General features: G+C 41.8%; 1 protein-coding gene across 4 annotated transcripts in view; it reads right to left on the reverse strand.

Annotated features, from left to right (window-relative positions):
* Nucleotides 1–23,893, reverse strand: part of LOC141995266 (tropomodulin-3-like) — a 44,813-nt gene that overhangs the window by 13,779 nt on the left and 7,141 nt on the right. For all 4 annotated transcript variants that reach the window (XM_074966334.1, XM_074966335.1, XM_074966336.1 and 1 more), the window contains 4 exons: nucleotides 17,666–17,862; nucleotides 15,922–16,078; nucleotides 933–1,055; nucleotides 194–283 (listed from right to left, as the gene is read on the reverse strand). In XM_074966334.1, coding sequence (XP_074822435.1) covers nucleotides 194–283; nucleotides 933–1,055; nucleotides 15,922–16,078; nucleotides 17,666–17,791 — 496 coding nt within the window. In that variant the 5' untranslated portion in view covers nucleotides 17,792–17,862. The remainder of the gene's footprint in view (nucleotides 1–193; nucleotides 284–932; nucleotides 1,056–15,921; nucleotides 16,079–17,665; nucleotides 17,863–23,893) is intronic.

Below are 23,893 nucleotides of genomic sequence, written 5' to 3' on the forward strand. Positions count from 1 at the left end.
CTACCCTTTCCACAGCTCATCTAACAATTTACATTTTATATACAAGCTTAACTTTGACTTGGAAACGAAATGCTCTTTGTGTATCAAGAATATAAGTGTAACATATTACACAGTTTATGCTGCAGTAGCAAAATGACTGGATACTTGGTATTGTACACAGGTTTTTATTTAGATCTTGACTATAAATACTCACCTGTGAAGCTTTCATTGCTGACACCATTACTACTTCCTACTATGTCACAGAACTGAGTGTTTGTTATCAAGTTGTGCATTCCCAGGATAGCTGTAAGAGAAGAATTTTACTGTTCCCTGCTGTTTAAATTCAGAATCTGAAGAATATTTGAGAGATTAATAATTGCATCTGGTTGGAAAATGTCAGCTGTTCAATGAACAGTGTTTGCCATTTTCTTACTAATTCTAATAATTTAAAGCCACAGAGCTTTTTTACTTCTATTTGGCCTCCCCTTTTCAAAACAGCCATCAAAATCCCATCAATAGACATCATACACCACAGCCAAGTGTGCAGTTCAACCCACATATATCATTACATTGTTTGCTGCTTTGTCAGTCTAAAGCTAGTTTTACAAGGCATATAGCACGACATTCGAGGAAGGGATGTAACACACATTTACTCAAAAAAGCTGTCAGTTTGAGGGAAGACCCTGCTTAACCCATTTATTACTACTTCAGACCCAAAAAACAATAAAATGGTGAAATATTTTTGTATGCGGGGAGATAATTTGTGCAATGCTTTTTCTACAAGCCTCCAGTGTGTAACATGACATGGTTCAATTTCTAAGACAACTAGATTTCATGCAGCAAAGACCTTCAGGCTTTGCCAGGTTTCAGATGACAAAGATACAGTAGTATTTACTACAGAGGATCAGGCTTTTATGAATATGCACAAACACACCCATGTTTCAAAAACTAACCTGCAAGGTCACACAGTTCTGTATCTGTGGCACTTGTCAAAGCTTCCTCCAGTTCTGGATCAAGAGAGACTTTTTCTTCTATGAAAGACTGTACAGGCTTCTGTTTGGGGATAAATATTTTCCCTGTGTGTAGGGGAGAAATAAAGAGTCTGAAATTCCTTTGTATTATATGGTTATTCAGTTTTACTCATCTCACCATATTACACATATACACACACAAGTTTAGTTCTCCAGCCTGAACTACTGCCTTATAAAAACAAGCATGAACCGTGACTAGCTAGAAGACTGAAATCAGCCCACCAAACCCAAGAATGCTAATGGCAAAGGGGCTGATTTGGTCAAGTATGCTGGAATTAATTTCTGCCTAATTTGTTTTTGGAGAGTTGGAGGGTGCGGTGATGGGAAAAACAAACATGAAGATCTGGCATTGTAAGTAATGTGGTATCCCAACCCTCAATATTCACCTTTTAAAGCAAGATAAATATTTGCTAATATTTTGTTTTCCATTTATATTAAGTTTTCTCTACATTCACCTCTCTAGTAGTGCTTCAGGATTTACAGTGACTGATATCACTAATGACAGGTTTCAGAGTAACAGCCGTGTTAGTCTGTATTCGCAAAAAGAAAAGGAGTACTTGTGGCACCTTAGAGACTAACCAATTTATTTGAGCATAAGCTTTCGTGAGCTACAGCTCACTTCATCGGATGCATGGTGCATCCGATGAAGTGAGCTGTAGCTCACGAAAGCTTATGCTCAAATAAATTGGTTAGTCTCTAAGGTGCCACAAGTACTCCTTTTCTTTTTGCGATATCACTAACTGCACCAGGAGAGACCACTACCTGGAAGAGTTCTAACTTGGACTCATCAGGTAGGAGAGATACCAAACCTTGTCTGAAGTTTCAGATTAAAATGTATTCATTTTATTTTTAGTGATACATATTCTGCTTCTGATTTTGGATACAAGGGCTTTAAAATGAAAAAAAGCCCCTATCTGAGCAGTCCAAATAAAGGGCAACGTACGTGAATAGCATCTGAAGAAACTGACAAGGCAAACTACATTTTTTAGATATTTGCATACCCAAGGATGCTCTTTTCTAAACTGAGGTAGGCCTTGTAGCAGGGTCAATGAAAAACACACTAGTTAGAATAAGCAACTAATGATTGCGCACTCGTTTCTCAGTTATTGCAGACAGAAGATGGGAGAAGTTATTTTTAGAGGATATGCAGTATAAATAGTACTCTGGGTAGTTCACATAAAATACATAGCGTACATATATTACATCTATTTTATTTATTTATGTACACTAATATGTACATATATATTACATTTATTACACACAAAAATACATACCAAAAGCAATGAGAGCCTTTGGAACCGGACATTTGAGACTGCAGAGGCTAAAGCTCTCGTTAATATGCCTAATATGACTCTCCACTATTTAATATAGACATTCATTTAAATTTCCTGGAGTTAAGTGAAAAAGGAAACAAACACTTGAAAACAAAATAGTGATTTGTTATGTGCCTTCAGTGATGTTTTCCCCCTTCTAATGAACCTGAAATTATTAAAAACTAGTACTAGACTAGGTATCGTTAAAATTTATATAAAACTTTACTTTTAAAACTTAAGAGCATATTTCCTTACTACAGAAACAATTATGGAAAAAACAGAAGGGCAATTAATACTAGTAGAATATGGCAAGTGCTAAGCATCCATTTCCCTTCTTTCAGCCCAACGGAGGGTTTCACTGGGTGGGACTGCTTATTTATGGTTAAGGATACGATTTAGTCATGGAGGACATGGATTCTGTGACTTTACCGGACCTCCCTGACTTTAGCTTCAACTATCAGCAGGTGGGACAATGCCTAGCCATGTGCCCCATCCCCACGGCTTTGGCCGGAGGCCAGAACCATGTGCCCCCCTGCCTGTTCCCTGCCGCACAGCTTCAGCCAGAGCTGGGCTGTGCACCCTCTCCCCACGGCTTCAGCCGGCGCAGGGGCTGTGTGCCCCCTCCCTGCCACTTTGGCAGGAGCTGTCATCTCCATCCCCATTCCCTCCCTCCCCACAGTGGGGTTGGGGCTATCAGTCTCCTCCCATGGGGCTCAGCCTGTCATTCCTTCCTTCTCCTCCCCCCCCGCAGCCCTCCCCCCCTATTATTTTTAGTAAAAGTCAGGGACAGGCAATAAACAAAAATTCACAGAGCTGTGATCTGTCCCTGACTTTTACTAAAAATAACTGACAAAATCCTAACCTTAGTCATTGCTAACTACAAGGTGGAACAGATTGTTTAGTATAAGTAGTTAACGCATATTTCAAGGGACCATTCAAGGTGAAGTGGCCCATTAACACCTCCAGTCACAGGCAGAAAAGGAAGCGGGCAGGGGAGGAAAAAAGCAATTTGGGGGAGGAGGGGTTGTTAGTGGGTTACAGATTGTTGTAATACACCATAAACCTGTCATAAACCTAGTGCGTCTTTCAGTCACTCTTCTTGCAAAGGACATTAGGTCCTTTGCAAGTGCTACAATACTATTCACATTAACATCCAAACTTAGAACTTAGTTAGGACCATTTCAATACTATTAAGTAACCCCACCATAAAATCTCAATTCCACATCAGCAATATGTGCCTAATTCAATATTCTCATCTAAAACATTCTTTCTTTCAGATTCCTCAGTCATGCTGGCTAGTCCCAGCTCCACTGTGACAGCCCATCGTGCACCGGGGCAGGCTAGGTAGGTCACAAGCCAAGCATCCAAGATATTTTCCTCATTTTGAATATAAATATTTGTAACTTGCTGTTTGGAATGAGACTAAGTTTAGACTTTTTAAATACCTCAGTGACATGGGATTTTATTGGTGTGTTTTTGTTTTGAATTGTGGGATGTTTAAACAACTTGGGTTTTAAAATTCAGAATCTCATGCATGAAGACAGAATCCGCATGCTACAGTGAACACAGGCAGCAATAAAATGCCCACGAATGATTATGGTTGTTTGTTGTGCTCTCTATAATGCATTGATGCACCACCATGGCAACAGATTAAAGAGCCGTCTATTGATTTTTGGTTTTCCTCCACATACATGTAGTTGGTATAACAAGGCACCCTAAGCCACAAACAAACCAGTGCCAGCATCATGAAGCATTTTCATTTCTAAGTATTCTCATTTTGGGGAGTTGTACAATAGGGGACATTAACTCATGGGATGTTCCGTGCACATCTGAAAGTAGAAAGCAAACCTATTTTCTTACACTACTGTACTGAACATAGTCATGATATAGTAGTTGGTAATGCACTCCTCCATGTGCTCCTTGATGCCCACAGAGCAATCAAGAAAAAGTGATGTTACACTCCTGATTCATGCTGAACAGAACCTTGGAATGAATGGGAGATTTGGGGGAATTAAGTGATATCTGATGTTGTAAAAGCGTTGATTTGATTTTTTTCAGAGTAACAGCCGTGTTAGTCTGTATTCGTAAAAAGAAAAAGGAAAAGGAGTACTTGTGGCACCTTAGAGACTAACCAGTTTATTTGAGCATGAGCTTTCGTGAGCTACAGCTCACTTCATCGGATGCATAGCATATCGTGGAAACTGCAGAAGACATTATATACACACAGAGACCATGAAACAAAACTTCCTCCCACCCCACTGTCCTGCTGCTAACAGCTTATCTAAAGTGATCATCAAGTGATCATCAAGGAAGGCCATTTCCAGCACAAATCAAGGTTTTCTCACTCTTCCCCCCCCCCCACACACACACAGACACACATACAAACTCACTCTCCTGCTGGTAATAGCCCATCCCTCTTTGAAACCTCTCTTTATAATGCGCATGATAATCAAGGTGGGTCATTTCCAGCACTAATCCAGGTTTTCTCACCACCACCCCCCCCCACACACACACACACCCCTCCAAAAACCACACACACAAACTGCCAGCAATGCCCCTCTGCCATGTACATTGGTCAAACTGGACAGTCTCTACGTAAAAGAATAAATGGACACAAATCAGATGTTAAGCATTATAACATTCATAAACCAGTCGGAGAACACTTCAATCTCTCTGGTCACGCAATCACAGACATGAGGGTCGCTATCTTAAAGCAAAAAAACTTCAAATCCAGACTCCAGCGAGAAACTGCTGAATTGGAATTCATTTGCAAATTGGATACTATTAATTTGGGCTTGAATAGAGACTGGGAGTGGCTAATTCATTATGCAAGGTAGCCTATCTCCCCTTGTTTTTTTCCTACAAGCCCCCCCCCCCCCCCCCAAGACGTTCTGGTTAAACTTGGATTATTGCTGTGCACATTGTAAGATGAGCTATTGCCAGCAGGAGAGTGAGTTTGTGTGTGTGGTTTTTGGAGGGGGTGTGTGTGGGGGGTGGTGGGGTGGTGGTGAGAAAACCTGGATTAGTGCTGGAAATGACCCACCTTGATTATCATGCGCATTATAAAGAGAGGTTTCAAAGAGGGATGGGCTATTACCAGCAGGAGAGTGAGTTTGTATGTGTGTCTGTGTGTGTGTGGGGGGGGGGGGGGAAGAGTGAGAAAACCTTGATTTGTGCTGGAAATGGCCTTCCTTGATGATCACTTGATGATCACTTTAGATAAGCTGTTAGCAGCAGGACAGTGGGGTGGGAGGAAGTTTTGTTTCATGGTCTCTGTGTGTATATAATGTCTTCTGCAGTTTCCACGATATGCTATGCATCCGATGAAGTGAGCTGTAGCTCACGAAAGCTCATGCTCAAATAAACTGATTTGATTTTTGTCAGCATCACATGCTGAGAACCAAAATGCTTGTCTGTTAATACCCTATCTACTAATAAATATTAATATATGGGAAAACGTGTCACTTGCTTGGTCACATTTTTAAGTAACCCTCCAGGGCAGGATATGCAGGATTTTATAGAGTATTTGGTATCTATTGTTGCAGTTATTTTGTATAAATAATTTTAATTAAGATGAGGCACTTGGTAACATTTACAGACTGGCAAATAAGCCTCAGAACATCAGAGCCCAAAAGGAAAAAAAAACCCTGAAAACTGAAAGGAGGTAAAGTTTTGTTTTCTAAGTAACTGCAGGCTTGTTAAAGAAGTGAATGCATAAGCATGTCACATTTGATCTGCAGAGTCAGTGGGTTTCCTGTTCATTTCCCCTCCCCCGCATATTAAGTGGGCTTTTCCTGTGAACTGTGACTTCCTGCTAAAAACCCACAATCCCCAGGGCACCTCAGGACTTCATGCAATTTTTGAACCGGTTTTATCAGCACAAAAGTCCATATTTATATAGATATAAGGTGATAAATAGTTGTATAAGTTTGTTTCAAAGTTTTAATTCTGCATATTCTGAAACTGCCAGTACAGATTGTTCCTCTGACAATCTTCCCATTGGACTCTATCATAAGACTCTGGAAGTCAGCGCTCTCATCTACTTTTTAAGATCAGGAGGCGGGGATTTGAGCTAAATGGAAGAAAAGTGGGCAAAGGTTTGTGAGATGGTACAGCTCTGTGGGGTTGAGTGTACATTTCTCTGTCTAGGAAGTTCAGAAAGTGTGCTTTAATAAAGTTATCAAATGAAGGAGTCAAACACTGGCTTCTGCTGGATATATTTTTGTTAGTAGGTCTTTAGAGCAAAGCTAGAAATTGTACTTGTGCAGGAGCTGTGAGAGCACCATAAAAGGGAGGGGAGGGTCCACAAACCGTGGCCCCGCCCCCCACCTGCCCTTTCCCCTCTGCCCCTCCCCTGCCCCTGGGCTGCCCTTCCTCCAAGACCCCGCCCCTTCCCCCATCACTCACCCTTACGGCCGGTAAAAAGTAGGGGGGGGGCCATAGCCTCCTGATCCCCCATTTCAGCGCCCCTGCATGTGTGTGATCAACTTTCGGTTAGTTTATCATTTAAGTCACAGTTTCTCAAACTTACATAGTTTAGATCCCTTCTTAACAGAGCTGGTTTTATGGCACATTCATGAATGCATAACATCCCTGTGGCAACTACAGCAAACGTTGCCATGGTAAGTAATGTAAGGAATGGATGTTTAGCTGCCTTTAATGCAGTAAGCGCGGTGATTCCCTCCCGACCCCCCAGCTTTGGCTCTTTATTTCATCTCCCCTTCTGCTTCTCATAGCTAGAGGCAGAGGAGGAGGGGGTCCAGCATGGGGCGACCAGCTACCTTTCCACAGAACCCCTGGAAGTGCTTTGTGCACCACAGCCTAGGAACCCGTTTAAGAGGAGGAGGAGGTCAGAGAGGAAGGAAGAAGATGGTGGTCTCTCTCACAGGATGAAATTCACTCTAGTAGAGGGCCTGCTGAAGATTCTCTATGCCTCCTGTGTCTCACTTGAGCCCTTTAGGGTAACCTGCACACTAGCGTGGGAAGAATAGGAAAGTAGAGAAATTTTTGTGAAAAACAAAAACTGTTTTTATAAATTAAAAATGTGCCTGGTTGGTCTGGTAAAAAAAAAAATTAAGAGGTCAGAGAGTGAGGACTACTGCACCCGCCCTTTACTTGCAGCATCAGGCTTCTTCCTTACTCTTCAGCACTTGCTGAGGCAACAGCGAACAGTTTTTAAAGCAGTTCTAACATTGTTAGGCCCAGTCCAATCCATCCGGCTTAACTCTGCTAGAAGCAGTTTTGGGTGTAACCCAGGTAGAGGACTTGTGTAGACAGAGCCTTTGTGAGAACGTTTCCAACAAACCTCATCTCACCAAGACCAGTCATGTCTGTTCATATGTACACTGCACATGTGAAAGCAGCTTAATTTTTCAGGTAATGAGCAAATACTTCAAGACAATTTAGTGTCTTGTTCAGTTACTTCAAGGATAAGACCTCTGTATCTTAGGAAACAATGATCTAACTAGAGGCTCACTGCCAAGAGAGCTTTGGGGATATTTTTTTCTTTATACACGCACACTAACACAAGCACTTTTAAAAAGGCACATCTGCACATCAGCCCATGAGGGCTATGAAAACCATTTCTTTGACTATCTGGGAACATTCCATTTTTTAAGGGTTTGATCACATGACGAAATGTGACAGACTTTACTTATTTGGAAACCACGGGATACTTCAGAATTTAATAAACAACATGATATAAAAAAAGGAAGATTACAGAAATGGTTAGTATTTGACCACCACTGAAATACTTATTTATCTTGCAACAAAGCCCATTGCCAACTGTCTCCACATATCTATTCGGGGACACCATCATAGGGCCTAAATCACATCAGCCACACTATCAGAGGCTCATTCACCTGCACATCTACCAATGTGATATATGCCATCATGTGCCAGCAATGCCCCTCTGCCATGTACATTGGTCAAACTGGACAGTCTCTACGTAAAAGAATAAATGGACACAAATCAGACGTCAAGAATTATAACATTCAAAAACCAGTCGGAGAACACTTCAATCTCTCTGGTCACTCGAACTCAGACCCAAAAGTGGCAATTCTTCAACAATAAACTTCAAAAACAGACTCCAACTAGAGACTACTGAATTGGAATTAATTCGCAAACTGAATACAATTAACTTAGGCTTGAATAGACACTGCGAGTGGATGGGTCATTATACAAAATAAAACTATTTCCCCATGTTTATTTCTCCCCCTCCCCAGCTGTTCCTCAGACGTTCTTGTCAACTGCTGGAAATGGCCCACCTTGATCATTACTACAAAAGGTCCCCCCACCCCGCTCTCCTGCTGGTAATAGCTCACCTTACCTGATCACTCTCATTACAGTGTGTATGGTAACACCCATTGTTTCATGTTCTCTGTGTATATAAATCTCCCCACTGTATTTTCCACTAAATGCATCCAATGAAGTGAACTGTAGCTCACAAAAGCTTATGCTCAAATAAATTAGTCAGTCTAAGGTGCCACACGTCCTCCTTTTCTTTTTGCAGATACAAACTAACACGGCTGCTACTCTGAAACCTTATTTATTTTGATCAATCTATTTTGTTTGCTTCCTGCTATTGCATTTAGGATCAGCTGTAACCCAAACTTTCCAGGCTACAGAATGTATTTTAACTTCCCCACGCCTTCTAATCTCATTTTATGTACTATGATTCTATGCATGGTGGCAACTAGTCTAGGTTTCAGACATGCTATACTGTATTTATTAAAAGCCAGAGGCAGTATGTGTTGATCAGTACTCACGTGTCCACCATATTAAAACAGGCTTCAGAGTAGCAGCCGTGTTAGTCTGTATTCGCAAAAAGAAAAGGGAGTACTTGTGACACCTTAGAGACTAACAAATTTATTTGAGCATAAGCTTTCGTGAGCTACAGCTCGTTTCCCCTCTAGCCACTCATTAAGGGCCAATCCTGCAAGGCGCCAAACACTGTCAACTCATTGAAGTTAGTGGTAATTGACAAACTGCACATCAAGATGATTGGACTCCAAATCAATTTCATTGTATACTAATCCTGGGACCAAAGCATCTATTGGGAACGGAGGACAACTGAGTAGTATTTACTCTCTGTCCTAATGATTCCTTGCAGAACAAAGAAAAATAAGGGTAATAAAACTGAACATATCTTCATGCCCTTCAGGATTAAATATTTCATCAAATCAACATTCAAGATTGTATCCACCATTTTCCTTCATTTTAATAACGGAGAAATGCTTTGGCTTGTCCACCCACTCTTGTACTCATCTTTTGAGCACAAATGAATGCCAGCTTTGTAAAATACAGGTGATAAATCTCTTCCTCACAGAGCCATGGGGCATTCAGAAACAATATTTACTACATATTCTTCATTAGAATAAAATTCTGAAAGGCACTTGTGTAGTTTTTCCAATTCCCAGCTATATAAATCCATTTTCTCATGCTAGCTTTCATGTAAACCTGTCTTGCAATACAACAGCACTTAATTTGTCAATTTGTTAAACTTTCACCTCCTCTTAAACTCAAAGCATCTTTAGGCATATAACTTCCTCACAACACCACTGTCCCCCTCCCCCACCCCCTTTAACGACCAGCCATTTGTCTGAAAGACAAAATTGGGTATAATTGCAATTGGGGGAATTTTCCTGCAGAATAATTCTTGATGCTAAAAAGGCCAACAGTAAATTTAAATCAACTTAAGCCAAGTGACCTGGGTCAATCCAGATAAATAATGCATACAGCTAAAGTTTTTAGTCCACCATATTTACTGTTATGTTAAAGCAGAAACAATGTTGTATGACCAGTCAATCCATGAGGTGAAGAAGCCATAGTAAGAATGCAGTGTGTGGGGAGGTGATGGGAGGGAAGGACTAGAAAAGTGTAATGCTTTGAGATGCAAAGCCTAATTTACAGAATATTAGCTAAATATTAAGTAAGACCATAGCACCTTCCACATGATGATTTCAGAGGGAATACAAGCATTAATAAACTAATCTTCACATCACCCTATGCGGTTAGGCAAGTATCACGTTTCACCGTTAGGGAAGCAGGCAATGAGAGGTTAAGTGGCTTGCCCAAAAACACACTGGTTTCACAGCCAGGAACAAAACCCAGATCTCCTTACTCCCAGCCCTGAGCTTTTGCCTTTTTGAAGGGAGACACACAGCTACTTGTTCTGAAGTTACTGCAGCTTTTTAAAGTGACACTTCCTCGAAGAAAAATGTGTTACATCAATCTTTTGCCTGAATTATTTCTTCAGGCAACAATGGCTTATTGTATGTTTCAAAACTTAATCAGAACAGTATGTGACTTTCAAGTTCTTAAAACCGGTTGAAAACAAAGTCTTTTTTTAGAAGGGGTGGGTGTTTGATAGTACGCTTTTAGAAACAAAGCCAAGCACTAGAAAGAGTATACTGTACTCATTTTACATATGATTTGTTATGCTTCACACTTCTATAGTCCTGTTTCTCCCATTACCTCCAAGTGCTTCACAATACGATTTCAAGCTCATCAAGTTTCACAAGACAATGAGGTAGCTAAAGGTACTAAATTGTAGAGGAATCGTGACATGTTACAACTCTGGGGTTAATCATGCAGTTGTTTAACAGTGTACGTCAACCCTAAATTATTTCAGACAAGTGAAGAAGAACACCATATTCAATTCAAACAGCAGGGGAATTTAGGCAGGCAGAGTGTAAGTTACCAGGGTCTGTGCATGGCCAGGACATTGTATTTAACATCTCCCATCATATACTACTTGAATAATCTCAAGTGCTCAGGACCAGCACAGAAGCCCCCAACATCATGTTGAACATCAGTTCAGAACTGACTCCAGACTGAAATGGTACTGGTGAACCATTGAGTGGACACATGTTCCCTGCACAGTCCTGATTAGCTTACGAGATCCACTAGGATTACAGCACAAGGGGGATCATTAAAATAAGCATCCCATAGAAAATAGGCTTTTTGTAAAGCTTCCTATAATCAAGGTAGCTGATTGGCGAAGGTAAAGAAGATTTATATAAAATAGCAGGAGGTGGGCAAACTATGGCCCGTGGGCCACATCCGGCTCGCAGGACCCTCCTGCCCGGCCCCTGAGCTCCTGGCCCGGGAGGCTTGCCCCTGGCCCCCACCCCGCTGTCCCCTCTCCCCTGCAGCCTCAGCTCGCTCCGCCGCTGGCACAATGCTCTGGGTGGTGGGGATGTGAGCTCCTGGGGCAGGGCAGCTGCAGAGCCCGGCCTGACCCGGTGCTCAGTGCTGTGCGGTGGCAGCGTGGCCCGGCTCCAGCCGGGCGGCGCGGCTGTAGCACCGCCAGCCACCAATGCTCCAGGCAGTGCGGTAAGGGGGCACGGAGCAGGGGGGTTGGATAGAGGGTAGGGGAGTTCAGGGTGGTGGTCAGAGGGCGCGAGTGTGGATAGGGGTCAGGGCGGGAACAGGGGGTTGAATGGGGGCAGGGGAGGTTGGATGGGGCAGCAGGGGTGGTTGGATGGGGCAGGGGTCCCGGGGGGCAGTTAGGAATGAGAGGAGAGGTTGGATGGGGCAGCGGGGGGCAGTTAGGGGTGGGGGTCCAGGGGCGGTCAGGGGACAGGGAGTGGGGGTGTGTGGATGGGGCAGGGGTCCGAGGGTGGGGGGCGGATAGGAGGTGGGGGCCAGGTCACGACCCCCTCCCCTAACCGGCCCTCCATACAATTTCCGAAACCCAATGCGGTCCTCAGGCCAAAAAGTTTGCCCGCCCCTGTAAAACAGGATAGGTGTGGTTTGTATTTTTGGGAGGAGAGAGAACTGGATAGATTTCCCATCTAATTAAGTAAAAATTCAGAGAGTTAGACATAAGACTCAGACCAGTTTCTATTCTACTGTATTTGATAGTAAAGTCTCTGTCCCAACAAAACGGCACATAGGGAAGCAGAAGCAGCCCAAATCAGAATTTATTCTAGCTAGTTTAGATTCCTGGTAAAAATATAAGCTTGAACACACATTAGACAAGAATGATTTGTCACAAGATGAGTGGGAAACATTGTCAAGCTAGGTTAACTGAACAGCTAAGCAAGATTCCCGTTCCTCACCACTCCACCTATTCAGACTGAGTTCACTCAAGTTTTAAGTTTGTCTGTTACACTGAGGGCTTGTCTATACTGGCACTTTACAGCACTGCAACTTTCTCGCTCTGGGGTGTGAAAACACACCCCTCTGAGTGCAGCAAGTTTTAGCACTGTAAAGCGCAAGTATAGACTGTGCTCCCAGCGCTGGAAGCTGTGCTCCCAGCGCTGGAAGCTGTGCTCCCAGCGCTGGAAGCTGTGCTCCCAGCGCTGGAAGCTGTGCTCCCAGCGCTGGAAGCTGTGCTCCCAGCGCTGGAAGCTGTGCTCCCAGCGCTGGAAGCTGTGCTCCCAGCGCTGGAAGCTGTGCTCCCAGCGCTGGAAGCTGTGCTCCCAGCGCTGGAAGCTGTGCTCCCAGCGCTGGAAGCTGTGCTCCCAGCGCTGGAAGCTGTGCTCCCAGCGCTGGAAGCTGTGCTCCCAGCGCTGGAAGCTGTGCTCCCAGCGCTGGAAGCTGTGCTCCCAGCGCTGGAAGCTGTGCTCCCAGCGCTGGAAGCTGTGCTCCCAGCGCTGGAAGCTGTGCTCCCAGCGCTGGAAGCTGTGCTCCCAGCGCTGGAAGCTGTGCTCCCAGCGCTGGAAGCTATACCTCGTGAAGGTGGGGTTTTTTTAGAGTGCTGGGAAGATAAGGGAAGAGTTTCTGAAAATCAGGTTCCCTTAAAGTCTCAGACTGTGCACCCAAAAATTAATGTATCTGAAGTCAGTCAACTTTTTGAAAATCTCAGACTAAGTGGGGCAGCAAGCTAAGGTTGAATATTGACAGTCAGCATCACTCTCCCATGCAAGAAAAAAAAAATCCCCCCTCCCTCCCTCCCTCCCCATAAAACCAGAGCTGGAGGGTGGGGGTCTGGAGAAAGGAGTAACAAAGAATTATGCTGTCTAAGACGTGCATAAAATTCCTCACTACTATACACTGCAAAAATTGTTTTCATAGCTCTCATTTTGTTGAAAAGTACCTAGTTTCACTTTTTACAATATTTTTAATATATTCTTTCCATTTACTCCTTTTTTAAATTAAACTTATCTTTTCCTTTAGTATTCAAGGAAAAAGATAAGGAAGGTTATTAAATAACACCACTCTTTTTAGGAGTGAAGGGATCTTTAATGGCTACGCTGGCATGACACTGCTGTATCCGAACAGCTTGTTGCCACTAGTAATACTTCATTACATAAAGGAAGTGACATTTGATCTTTATTCACTATGATTTATACTACAGCTGGATCCTTCTATTTTCCAGAATTAATCGCATAGCTTTGGTCTACAAAGCTGATAACAAGAAAGCCAGAGGAACTTTAGAAGGCATTCCCCTAGCTGAGTGAAACCATATTTAAAACATCATCTTCTCCAGACCAGCAAGAGCTGGGAAATCTGAGAAGGCAGAGTTATCAGGCTGGGTGGTAAGTGGAGTAAGGAGAATCGAGCATTACTTTTATTACTCTCTTAGATCCTTCCAGCCAATCTAAGGACTGCTTCCACGAGGTCTAGAGGGAGCCATGTCTAACCTTTCTCAGCTAGACTAGAAACAAGGCCTTTAGGGTAAGGAAACCCAGAGGACTTCTCTCACAGTCACCTTTTACCCTTAAACTGTTTGCACTGTGTGCTGGGAAACCTTATAAGATTAGACACACAGAACGAGGTAGGTTAAGTAGCATACTGAAGACCCAAATACAAGCCAGTAGACGCAGAAGAGGTTGTGGTTGTTGTAGTTGCAGGCATTATATATGAAAATATTCACCCAAACATCTGCATCTAATTGCTATGCGCAATCAATAATTGCATATGCAAATTAAGCAGATTAATGTACAGAAAAGTCTGAAAATCCAGAACCAGCTGTTCATTCACCAACAGATAAGCTAGAATCTAGGTGTTTTGAACCAATGAGTACAAGATACAGTTGAAAAACAGAGCCTGAAGGCACCAAATAGTAGGACAGGAACTCCCCCACCCCCAGAAAGGAAAATACTGAATTAATTGAAGTCCATTGATTCCTTCCAACATAATCATAATTTATAATGTATGAATGGGGACAGATTGACAGGCTCAATTTTAAATCTGGGCCAGGTAAGAAACTGTTCCATAAGGACAGAACCACAGAGCTGTTAATCAAAATCTTGTTTTTTTTTAAAAAAAAATCCTAATTATTATTTCAGTTCCAGAGGCTTTATGGGTAAGTAGCATTGCTGAATATACTTTCACATTAGCCGTTATGTTTTTTCTGCGCTTACATTTGTTTAGTGTAATTTGATTACAGTAGTGATTTGTAGCCAAGCTTTAGAAGTGTCAGAAACACTTGAAAACTTACTTTGATTCTAAATCATACTCCAGGACACAGACACTTGGACATTTTCTTAAATTGCGAAGCAGAGTTGATTTACAGTGAAATTTTCTTCACTATCTCCAAATGTTACATCCTATTTGAACTGTACACACATAATTATGCGAGTAGGAATGATTAGATACCAGAATCAGCTTTGAGCATGTGTATGCATATAAAATCATATACACTCTTATTATATGGACTCCAGATACGTGTTTTCATCTGCAACATTTTCTTTGTGGTGTAAGCATGTCTTGTGTTGTGTCTTTTTTTAAAGCATTCCCAATAAAATTCCAACCCAACACACTTTCCTAAAATGCAGAGTAACAGCAAGTACTAAAAATATTTTTAAACCAGAAACTTGAATCACTAATAGATTACAAATGGGGCATGAACCTTCTCATAATACAATTTCATGGGTAAAAAGTTTAAATTTGCTCTGGGCCATTTTTCTACTAGGAATCCTACCATATCATCTGGGATTGGAAGGCAATAATGCCTTTTGCTGTACTGGGCTCCAAGCTGTAGAAAAGCTTTGCCTTTTAGATCAGTCACAGCCATCCCTCATTTTTACTGCTATCCAATCTCTTCAATGCCAGGTGGCTTTTAGTAAGACCACTAGCGGCCCTCCTATTTACAGTCTTTCTTCTCTTTCCCCACCACCATGATGGACCCCTCTACTACTTCTCCAGTGTTATAAGGGTGGCTTTATTTGTAATATATACAGTTTATTACTCTACAATACGTGTACATTTTCAAACCACTATACAAATAATAACTAATGATAATGACACCTTTCCAAGGTAAGAATTCCTGTTTTAGAGATAGGGGAAGCAGAAAGCAGTTCCCAGCAGATAAGTGGGAGGCCTGGAACCTGAATTCAGGACTTTCTGGCTCCTGGTATTGTGCTTAGTCCACTAGATCATGTTGTTTCAATAGAATTTTCTTGTTATATTTCAACGTAATATCAAATTATTAATGGGATTGTCCATAAGCAATTCTCTGGAGCACTGGTGGTGTAAGCTACCGGAGCATTTCCAACTACTGACAGGGAGAAGACACTTCAAATAAACTGGCTGAGGGGAGTTGCTGGCTATTCTACCCAAAGAAGAATGTCAAAACAGCCCACGCATCACACCAGTAAAGTTCATTCCTGAATGGGTGTCAACATGCTGGCTAAGGACATTCTTACCTTTCTTTTCCCCTGTAAAAGGAACAAAATCCTCCCTGTCTTCTTGTTCCAGTGCTTCCTTCTCCAAATAAGCAAGGAGTCCCTCTCTGTCAAAAGCACCTGAGGCCTTTTTAGTAGTCTGGTCTTTCTGTCGGAAGCCTGCTGGCAAAAGTGCATTCTACAAAACAAAAGGAAGAACTATGACAAAGCTTCAAAAGTCCTGGTATACAAGCTGTCAGCTTCAATTCAGTCTTTTTGAAAATCAAATTCATTCTATTCTACTTTTCAGAAAATCTTGAACCTCCCTCCAATATTTATTTTTGGAGTCCAGGTCTACATACAATGGATTGCATATTGTGCATTATTAGTGTTTTAAAGAACTGAAACAGTTAGATTGAGGAGTAGCAGAGCTTCTAGACCACGGATCGGCAACCTTTGGCCCGCAGCCTGCCAGGGTAAGCCCCCTGGCGGGCCGGGCCGGTTTGTTTACCTGCCGCGTTCGCAGGTTCAGCCAATCGCTCCAGGCCAATAGGGGCTGTGGGAAGCGGCAGCCAGCACATCCCTTGGCCCGTGCCACTTCCCGTAGCCCCCACTGGCCTGGGACGGCAAACCGCGGACAGTGGGAGCTGCAATCAGCCGAACCTGTGGATGCAGCAGGTAAACAAACTGGCCCAGTCTGCCACGGGGCTTACCCTGGCGGGCCGCATGCCAAAAGTTGCCGATCCCTGTTCTAGACTCACACAGTAGTTATTTCACATTTCCTTTTCAATACGCATGCGCCCTTCACTTGCATGGGGAGGAGTGAATAAAAACCACTCACCCCATTTGCACATTGGATGCTCAGTCAGGACGCTATCTACAACTTTCAAATTCACAAGACAACTGTCTATTCTAGCCAGCTCAGCCAGCAACCAACAACATGGGGAAGCACTTTTGTGCAGGAGACTTGATCTTACTCAAGGCCCTCTGCAACTGCTGGTATGATGTGAATTAAAGGAGAAAGTCATAGAAAAAATGGAGGAAAAAATGTGGATAGAAAGGAGGGAGCAGTACATAAGTAAGGGGGGAGATTTAAGATGGTCATTTTTAAAAAAAAAACAAACAAAAAAAAACAACACATTTTGACAGTTTCCCCACAGTTAAAAATTATGCATGTCACCAACATGAGACGTAAGCAACCATACGTAACTACTGGCATCCCACAAGAATACTCTGCTACAAATCAAGTTATTCAACACTGACTAGTGTATTACAATACGATTGAATGTCACAAGTCTACAGAGATTATATCAATCTTAAACCTAAATTAGCAGCTGGCACTAGAACCCAAATCTAGCTAAAGAACAGGACTGGGAGGCAGAAGAAGTCCACCCTTCCCTCATCAGTACATGCAACAGAGGAGGCCACCCAGAGTACAAAAAGATGGTGATCAATACATGTTGGAAACAGGATAATAAAGCTAGAAACATTTTCAAACAAAATTTCCTTCAGGAACACCACCAACTGTAAATTTTTCTTTCTATAATTATATATTATTCCCAAAAACGTCTTCATGGTCATTTTGCTTTACATTGTTTCCTGTTTGCAACATGAAAACAACCAAACAGCTTTGAGATATGAGTCTTTATTTTTAGTAGTGTTTCTTTAGCAGGTTAGAAAACCTGTTCTGTACATATAAAATGAATTCAAGAAAGAGGCACTAGTTTGTCAGCATAGTTTCTTAACCAGTGCCACCAAAAGGGGCTGTTTGCTGCCCAATACCCACCTCAGGGTCAAGGTCATCCAGAACAGTTTCCAGTTGCTTCAGCTCTTCTTCTGATAGCTTGCCAAGAATGTCATCCTCATCAAGATCCTTGTACTTGTCCAAATCTTTTCGGAATGGAAGTGTCATGTCTTGAGTAGCAGAAAGTCACTAAGCTTTTCAAACTTCTAATAGAGACTGAGTTCTGTTGTTAAATGGAGCTATAGAAAGAATAAAAAGAGCACAATTCAGGACATTTTCTCAAAATCACTGTGTTGCTTCCAAGTGTACAAGTGCATTTCCTCCAGAAAAGTTTCCCCCTCCATCACATGTATACATCAATTTTTGCCATTATACAGTAGCACATATCATAAGTGCCCTCTGGTTTTTATAAAATGTCCATTACCAAGCTATCTAAGCACTGCTAGGCTCCTAGTAGGAATTTGAAAATCTCCAACCCCCCAGACCAAATCACTCTGCATCATGAAAAACTCAAGTTTTGGCTTATAATGTTGATAGTGCCAATTTTACTTATTCTACTGATATCAATAGGACGCTCAAAGCTACAATACTAAAGGATTGGAAAAAGACAAAAATAGTTCTAAACAGTATTTCTCGAGTCTAAGCCCTCCTATTGTCATTAGTTTTTGCAAGCAACTGACGTCAAAAGTTTCCGTAGGTAGTTAAGAATGATCTTTTATATTTTTCTTGTTGGAGGTCATATTTACAGCTTGATTAGAAAAGGCACAGTAAAGGAGACAAACTAATTAGGTAATAAACAAAGACATGAGTCAGCAATAACGGCAAAGGAAATTAGCCATCTACTTCTGCTGAGTGAGTTGTATACTGATAAGTAACATTTGACTGTGTCAGATTAAAGACAAATACATAGTCAAAATGCTTAGCAACTCTTTCTTTTTAAGTTTCTTAAATACACTAGTAGCCAGATGATCAAGAGATACCTATTCAATTTTTACTTTCTGGATGCCTGCTGGAGGCCAAATATATAGAGAATCAGGAATTAAGAATTCCCTGGGTCAGCTTTTTTCCTTTCTATAACTTGAAAGAGGCCAGTTAAAGCCCAGTGACTAACATTGCAATATCTCTCACTTCATTTTGACTCAAGTATGTGTTAGTTGTGAATTTAAAAAAATCCCTTGGACTGACTTAATACAACAAGTCCTAACTCAAAATTAATGTAAAAGGTTTAAATAGAGCAGATAGTTATAAAAAAGCATCTGCCCAGCAAAACAGTTAAAATGTTCAGGAATATACTACATAATCTGACGGTTGAACAAACTGCATACCAGAGACATAATTTATTCTCAATTTCATACTCTGAAAACAAGATTTTTTTAAGCAACCTACATAACTTAGAGACTTCCATTATAACTAGCAGAAGTTACTTACTACCTCATACAATCAGGAGCTATCGATTCTTATGAAGCTTGTGTATACGATACAGGCCTGGTCTACATGACAAAGTTAGGTCAGCTTAGCTACATCGCTCAGGGCTGTGGAAATTTCATGCCCTATGCAATATAAAGCCAACCTAATTCCCAGTGTAGACACTGCTAGGTTGGGTGTAAGCTACTGCCTTTTGCAGAGGTGGATTTACTACAGTGACAGAAGAACCCCCTTCCACCACTGTGGGCTTGTCTTCACTATGGCGCTAAATTGGTGCTGCCACAATCAGTGCAGTGGCATTGATTTAGCGGGCCTACTGAAGACACGCTCAATTGATGGGAGACCGCTCTCCCATTGATTTCTGTACTCCACCTCAATGAGCGGCAGAAGCCATATGCACACACGTATATGCAAAACACCACAGCTGAAGGTGGAAGGAGAGAGGGATATTCTACTTGATTTTTTCCAAAAGAGTAAAGTCATGGAGATGTATCCCACAGCAGACTTTGGGAACAGGGCCAAGACTACTGGCCTGACTTGAACCCCACTGCTGCTTCCGGCAGGAATAATCTACAGAGAGGCTGTGCATGCAGCCAGAGTCAAAAGGAACGTTGGTTTTATTTGTCCAATGCATGCACAAAGTGCCATTGCAGATGCTTACATAACACACTGTATTCATTATTTAATTTCTGCAATTTTAATTGATTCCAGGCCACATGATCTTTGTCAGGCCAATAAGTCATTGTTTCCCCACACACATAACAAACAAAATTAAAAATAAATTAAAAAAACAACCCTATCTCCTGGCTAGTCTACAGCTCTGTTTACTGAATTCCTTCATCTTATTTGTGTACAGTAAGGGAAGTGTCCTGCTGATTATTTGTTCACTGCATGTGTCACTGTTAGTCAGCATGCTGTTTTACACTCTCAGACTGAGCAAACAGTGGGAATGTAGGCTAAGATTTCTATGGTGCACACTAAATATACTTTATAGATCAGAGGTTCTCAACTGTTTTCTTTCTGAGGACCCCCGCCCCCAACATGCTATAAAAGCTCCATGGCCCAGCTGTGCCACAACAACTGTTTTTCTCCATATAAAAGCCAGGGCCGGCATTAAGGGGTAGCAAGCAGAGCAATTGCCCGGTCCCATGCTCAGGCTTCACTTCAACCCCAGATGGTAGGGCTCAGGGCCCCAGGCTGCAGGCCTTTGGCTTTCTAGCCTGGGATGTAGCAAGTTTAACCCCCTGAAACCCGCTTGCAGCCCCGCAGGGGACCCCAGACCCCTAATTGAGAACCTCTGTTATAGATAACAGTACTACAAGCAAGTTCTGTTAAGCCAGATTTTCTTGTCAATTGTTCTAACAAGAATGACAGTTTTTGATTTCTGCCAACCTAGAAGAGACTAATAAAGGCTACAGGTACATAGTGCTTCAAATAGTTACAACTATTCTCCGGGTGATCTCACTATATTAAAACTTAGTATTTTACTAAAGAAAACTATTACCAGTTGTAACACTGATACTTCTGTGACTGCATGTTTGGTATTACTAGGACATCCAGATGCTGAGCTACTATGATCAAACACAGGCTAAATTCTCAAGAGACTGCAAAAATGTCAAAGTTAAAGTTAAATTAAGTGACTTCTGCCAGGTCTCCCACTAGCTTAAAGGAACAGCCTTAGTCTGACAGTTGGCCAGAGGGGGGAGTGTTAATATTCTGTGAAAACACTAGGAAATGGATGAACTAGACAGGGAAATAGGTTCCCGTACCTCTTCAATATTTTAATTAATGACTTGGATAATGGAGTGAAAAATATGCTTATAAAAATCTGCAGATGACACCAAGCTGGGAGGGGTTGCAAGCACTTTGGAAGACAGGATTAGAATTCAAAACAATCACCACAAATCAGTGAACTGGTCTGAATTAAACAAGATGAAATTCAAAAAAGACAAGTACAAAGTACTTCACTTAGGAAGTAAAAAATAAAAAACGTACAACTACAAAATGGGGAATAACTGCCGAGGTGGTCGTACTGCTGAAAAGGATCTGGGGATTAGAGTGGATCACAAATTGGGTATGAGTCAGCCTTTTTCACAGCTGCATCACATGGGTAATGTTCTAGGGTGTATTAATAGGAGTGTTGGATGTAAGACACAGGAGGTAATTGTCCCACTCTACCTGGCACTGGTAAGGTGTCAGCTGAAATACTGTATCCAATTCTGGGCGCCACACTTTAGAAAAGGTGTGGACAATTGGGAGAGCAGCAACAATAATAAAGGGTTTCGAAAGGTTTAAAAAAAACTGGGAATGTTTAGTCTTGAGAAAAGATGACTGGGGGGCAGGGGGGAGAGAACCTGATAACAGTCTTCATTAAGGGCTGTTATAAAGAGGACTGTGATCAATTGTTTTCCATATCCACTGAAGGTAGGTCAAGAAGTAATGGGCTTCATCTACTGCAAAGCAGATTTAGGTTAGATATTAGGAAAAACTTCCTAACTATAAGGGTAGTCAAGCTCTGCAGTAGGCTTCCAATGGAGGTTGTGGGGGGGTTTAAGACCAGGTTGGACAAACGCCTGTCAGGGATGATCTAAGTTTACTTGGTCCTGCCTCAGAGCAGGGGGATGGACTTGATTTCTTGAAAAGGAGGACTTGTGGCACCTTAGAGACTAACAGATTTATTTGAGCATAAGCTTTCGTGAGCTACAGCTCACTTCCACATATCTATTCAGGGGACACCATCATAAGGCCTAATCACATCAGCCACACTATCAGAGGCTCGTTCACCTGCACATCTACCAATGTGATATATGCCATCATGTGCCAGCAATGCCTCTCTGCCACGGACATTGGCCAAACTGGACAGTCTCTAAGTAAAAGACTAAATGGACACAAATCAGACGTCAAGAATTATAACATTCAAAAGCCAGCCAGAGAACACTTCAATCTCTTTGGTCACTCGATTACAGACCTAAAGGTGGCAATTCTTCAACAAAAAAACTTCAAAAACAGACTCCAATGAGAGACTCCTGAATTGGAATTAATTTGCAAACTCGACACCATTAACTTAGGCTTGAATAAAGACTGGGAGTGGATGGGTCATTACACAAAGGAAAAATATTTCCCCATGTTCCCCCCCCCTCCCCCGGCCCCTACTGTTCCTCAGATGTTCTTGTCAACTGCTGGAAATGACCCACCTTGATTATCACTACAAAAGGTTTTTTTTTCCCCCCTCTCCTGCTGGTAATAGCTTACCTTACCTGATCACTCTCATTACAGTGTGTATGGTAACACCCATTGTTTCATGTTCTCTGTGTATATAAAATCTCCCCACTGTATTTTCCACTGCATGCATCCGATGAAGTGAGCTGTAGCTCACGAAAGCTTATGCTCAAATAAATGTGTTAGTCTCTAAGGTGCCACAAGTCCTCCTTTTCTTTTTGCGGATACAGACTAACACGGCTGCTGCTCTGAAACTTGATTTCTTGAGGTCTCTTCCAGCCCTACATTTCTAGGATTCTATGAAAGTTCAGGTTTATGTAAGTATGTGCTTAAAAGTGGTGACTCAAAATTAACAAAGGACACCATCAACTTAAATTCTGTACCTTATAGTCTAGCACAGACTGCTACAGTTGCCATAGGCTGATGGTATTTCTGAAATGTTTTGTTAAGGATTCACAGTATCTGCAGAGTAATTAAACTTAACTACAGTGGATCCCACACAATATGCATACAAACTAACTTCTGACTCTAGAACAGAGAAGTTTTTCCCCTTCCTTTCAATTTAAGCCATTCAGTATACTATCTTAAAGGAAAACATTTCCTGCAGCTAATTACACAGCATTGTCACCACCAAGCTGCATACTCTGAGTGCCAAGTTAAGCTGTTTTTCAACTTTGTGATATTTGAATGCACACACTCACAAGAGATTTATAATTTGAAACAATTTGCAATGCTGTCAGTGATTCGAATCTATAAAAAAAACCTCCCTGATGTGGCTCAGTAACTAATCCCTCCACCAAAACAATATGATCAGCTTCAGTACCATATGCCTTCTTCAACCAGGCTCTGTGCTACTTTTCAAACAACTCGAACTCCCACAACTCCCTTCCACTTACTGTCTGTAGCATGTCCACCTTGAGAAAGTTCTCTGGAAGTTACACAAGACAAATATTGGTAATATATTAAGATTCCACTTGCAGTCCATGGACCTCATTTGTCTTATATATGATGCCATATAATCACTATATTGATCTCAGAAGCTGTTCGAGCTTGCCCGAGAGTTCTATTGATAGCACATCATAAACCAATCAAGGCTCCCAAGTGATTACGTCATCTGAGAGGCCTACAGGTTTCCAGGGTATGGAGATTTTAAGCTTCCCATCCATTTGCAAAACCTACAGACACCTGTTAGAGAATACAGGGGGAAACCGCCAGCCCTACCCACTGCAGACTTAGTGACAGTTGCAATTGTGGGTATACAGGATATGGGATAGAATACTTTTTTTTTTTTTTTAAGCTTTTCAATTAAAATTGGAAACTAACAGAACACTTGCGTAATATCCTGAATCTTCTCCTTAGCAAGTTAAACATCCCGACACAGACTCTTACTTGAAAGGGGACTCTCACTTCTTTTAAGATTTGGGATGAGCCTACCATTTAAAATCATTCCTGGGTCCATAAGGAAATACCTGTGGATCAGTATTAAACTAGTTTTAAAAGTACACTTTTCATTTTTAATAAAAAGGCATCTTCCAAAAAAGATTACCATGTATCATGTTGTGACAATTATATGTACTACTGTAATGTCTAGGAGCCCTAGTCATGAAACAGGACTCCGCTGTGTTA

Source organism: Natator depressus, chromosome 10, assembly GCF_965152275.1.
Source record: "Natator depressus isolate rNatDep1 chromosome 10, rNatDep2.hap1, whole genome shotgun sequence".
NCBI classification, from domain to species: Eukaryota; Metazoa; Chordata; order Testudines; family Cheloniidae; genus Natator; species Natator depressus.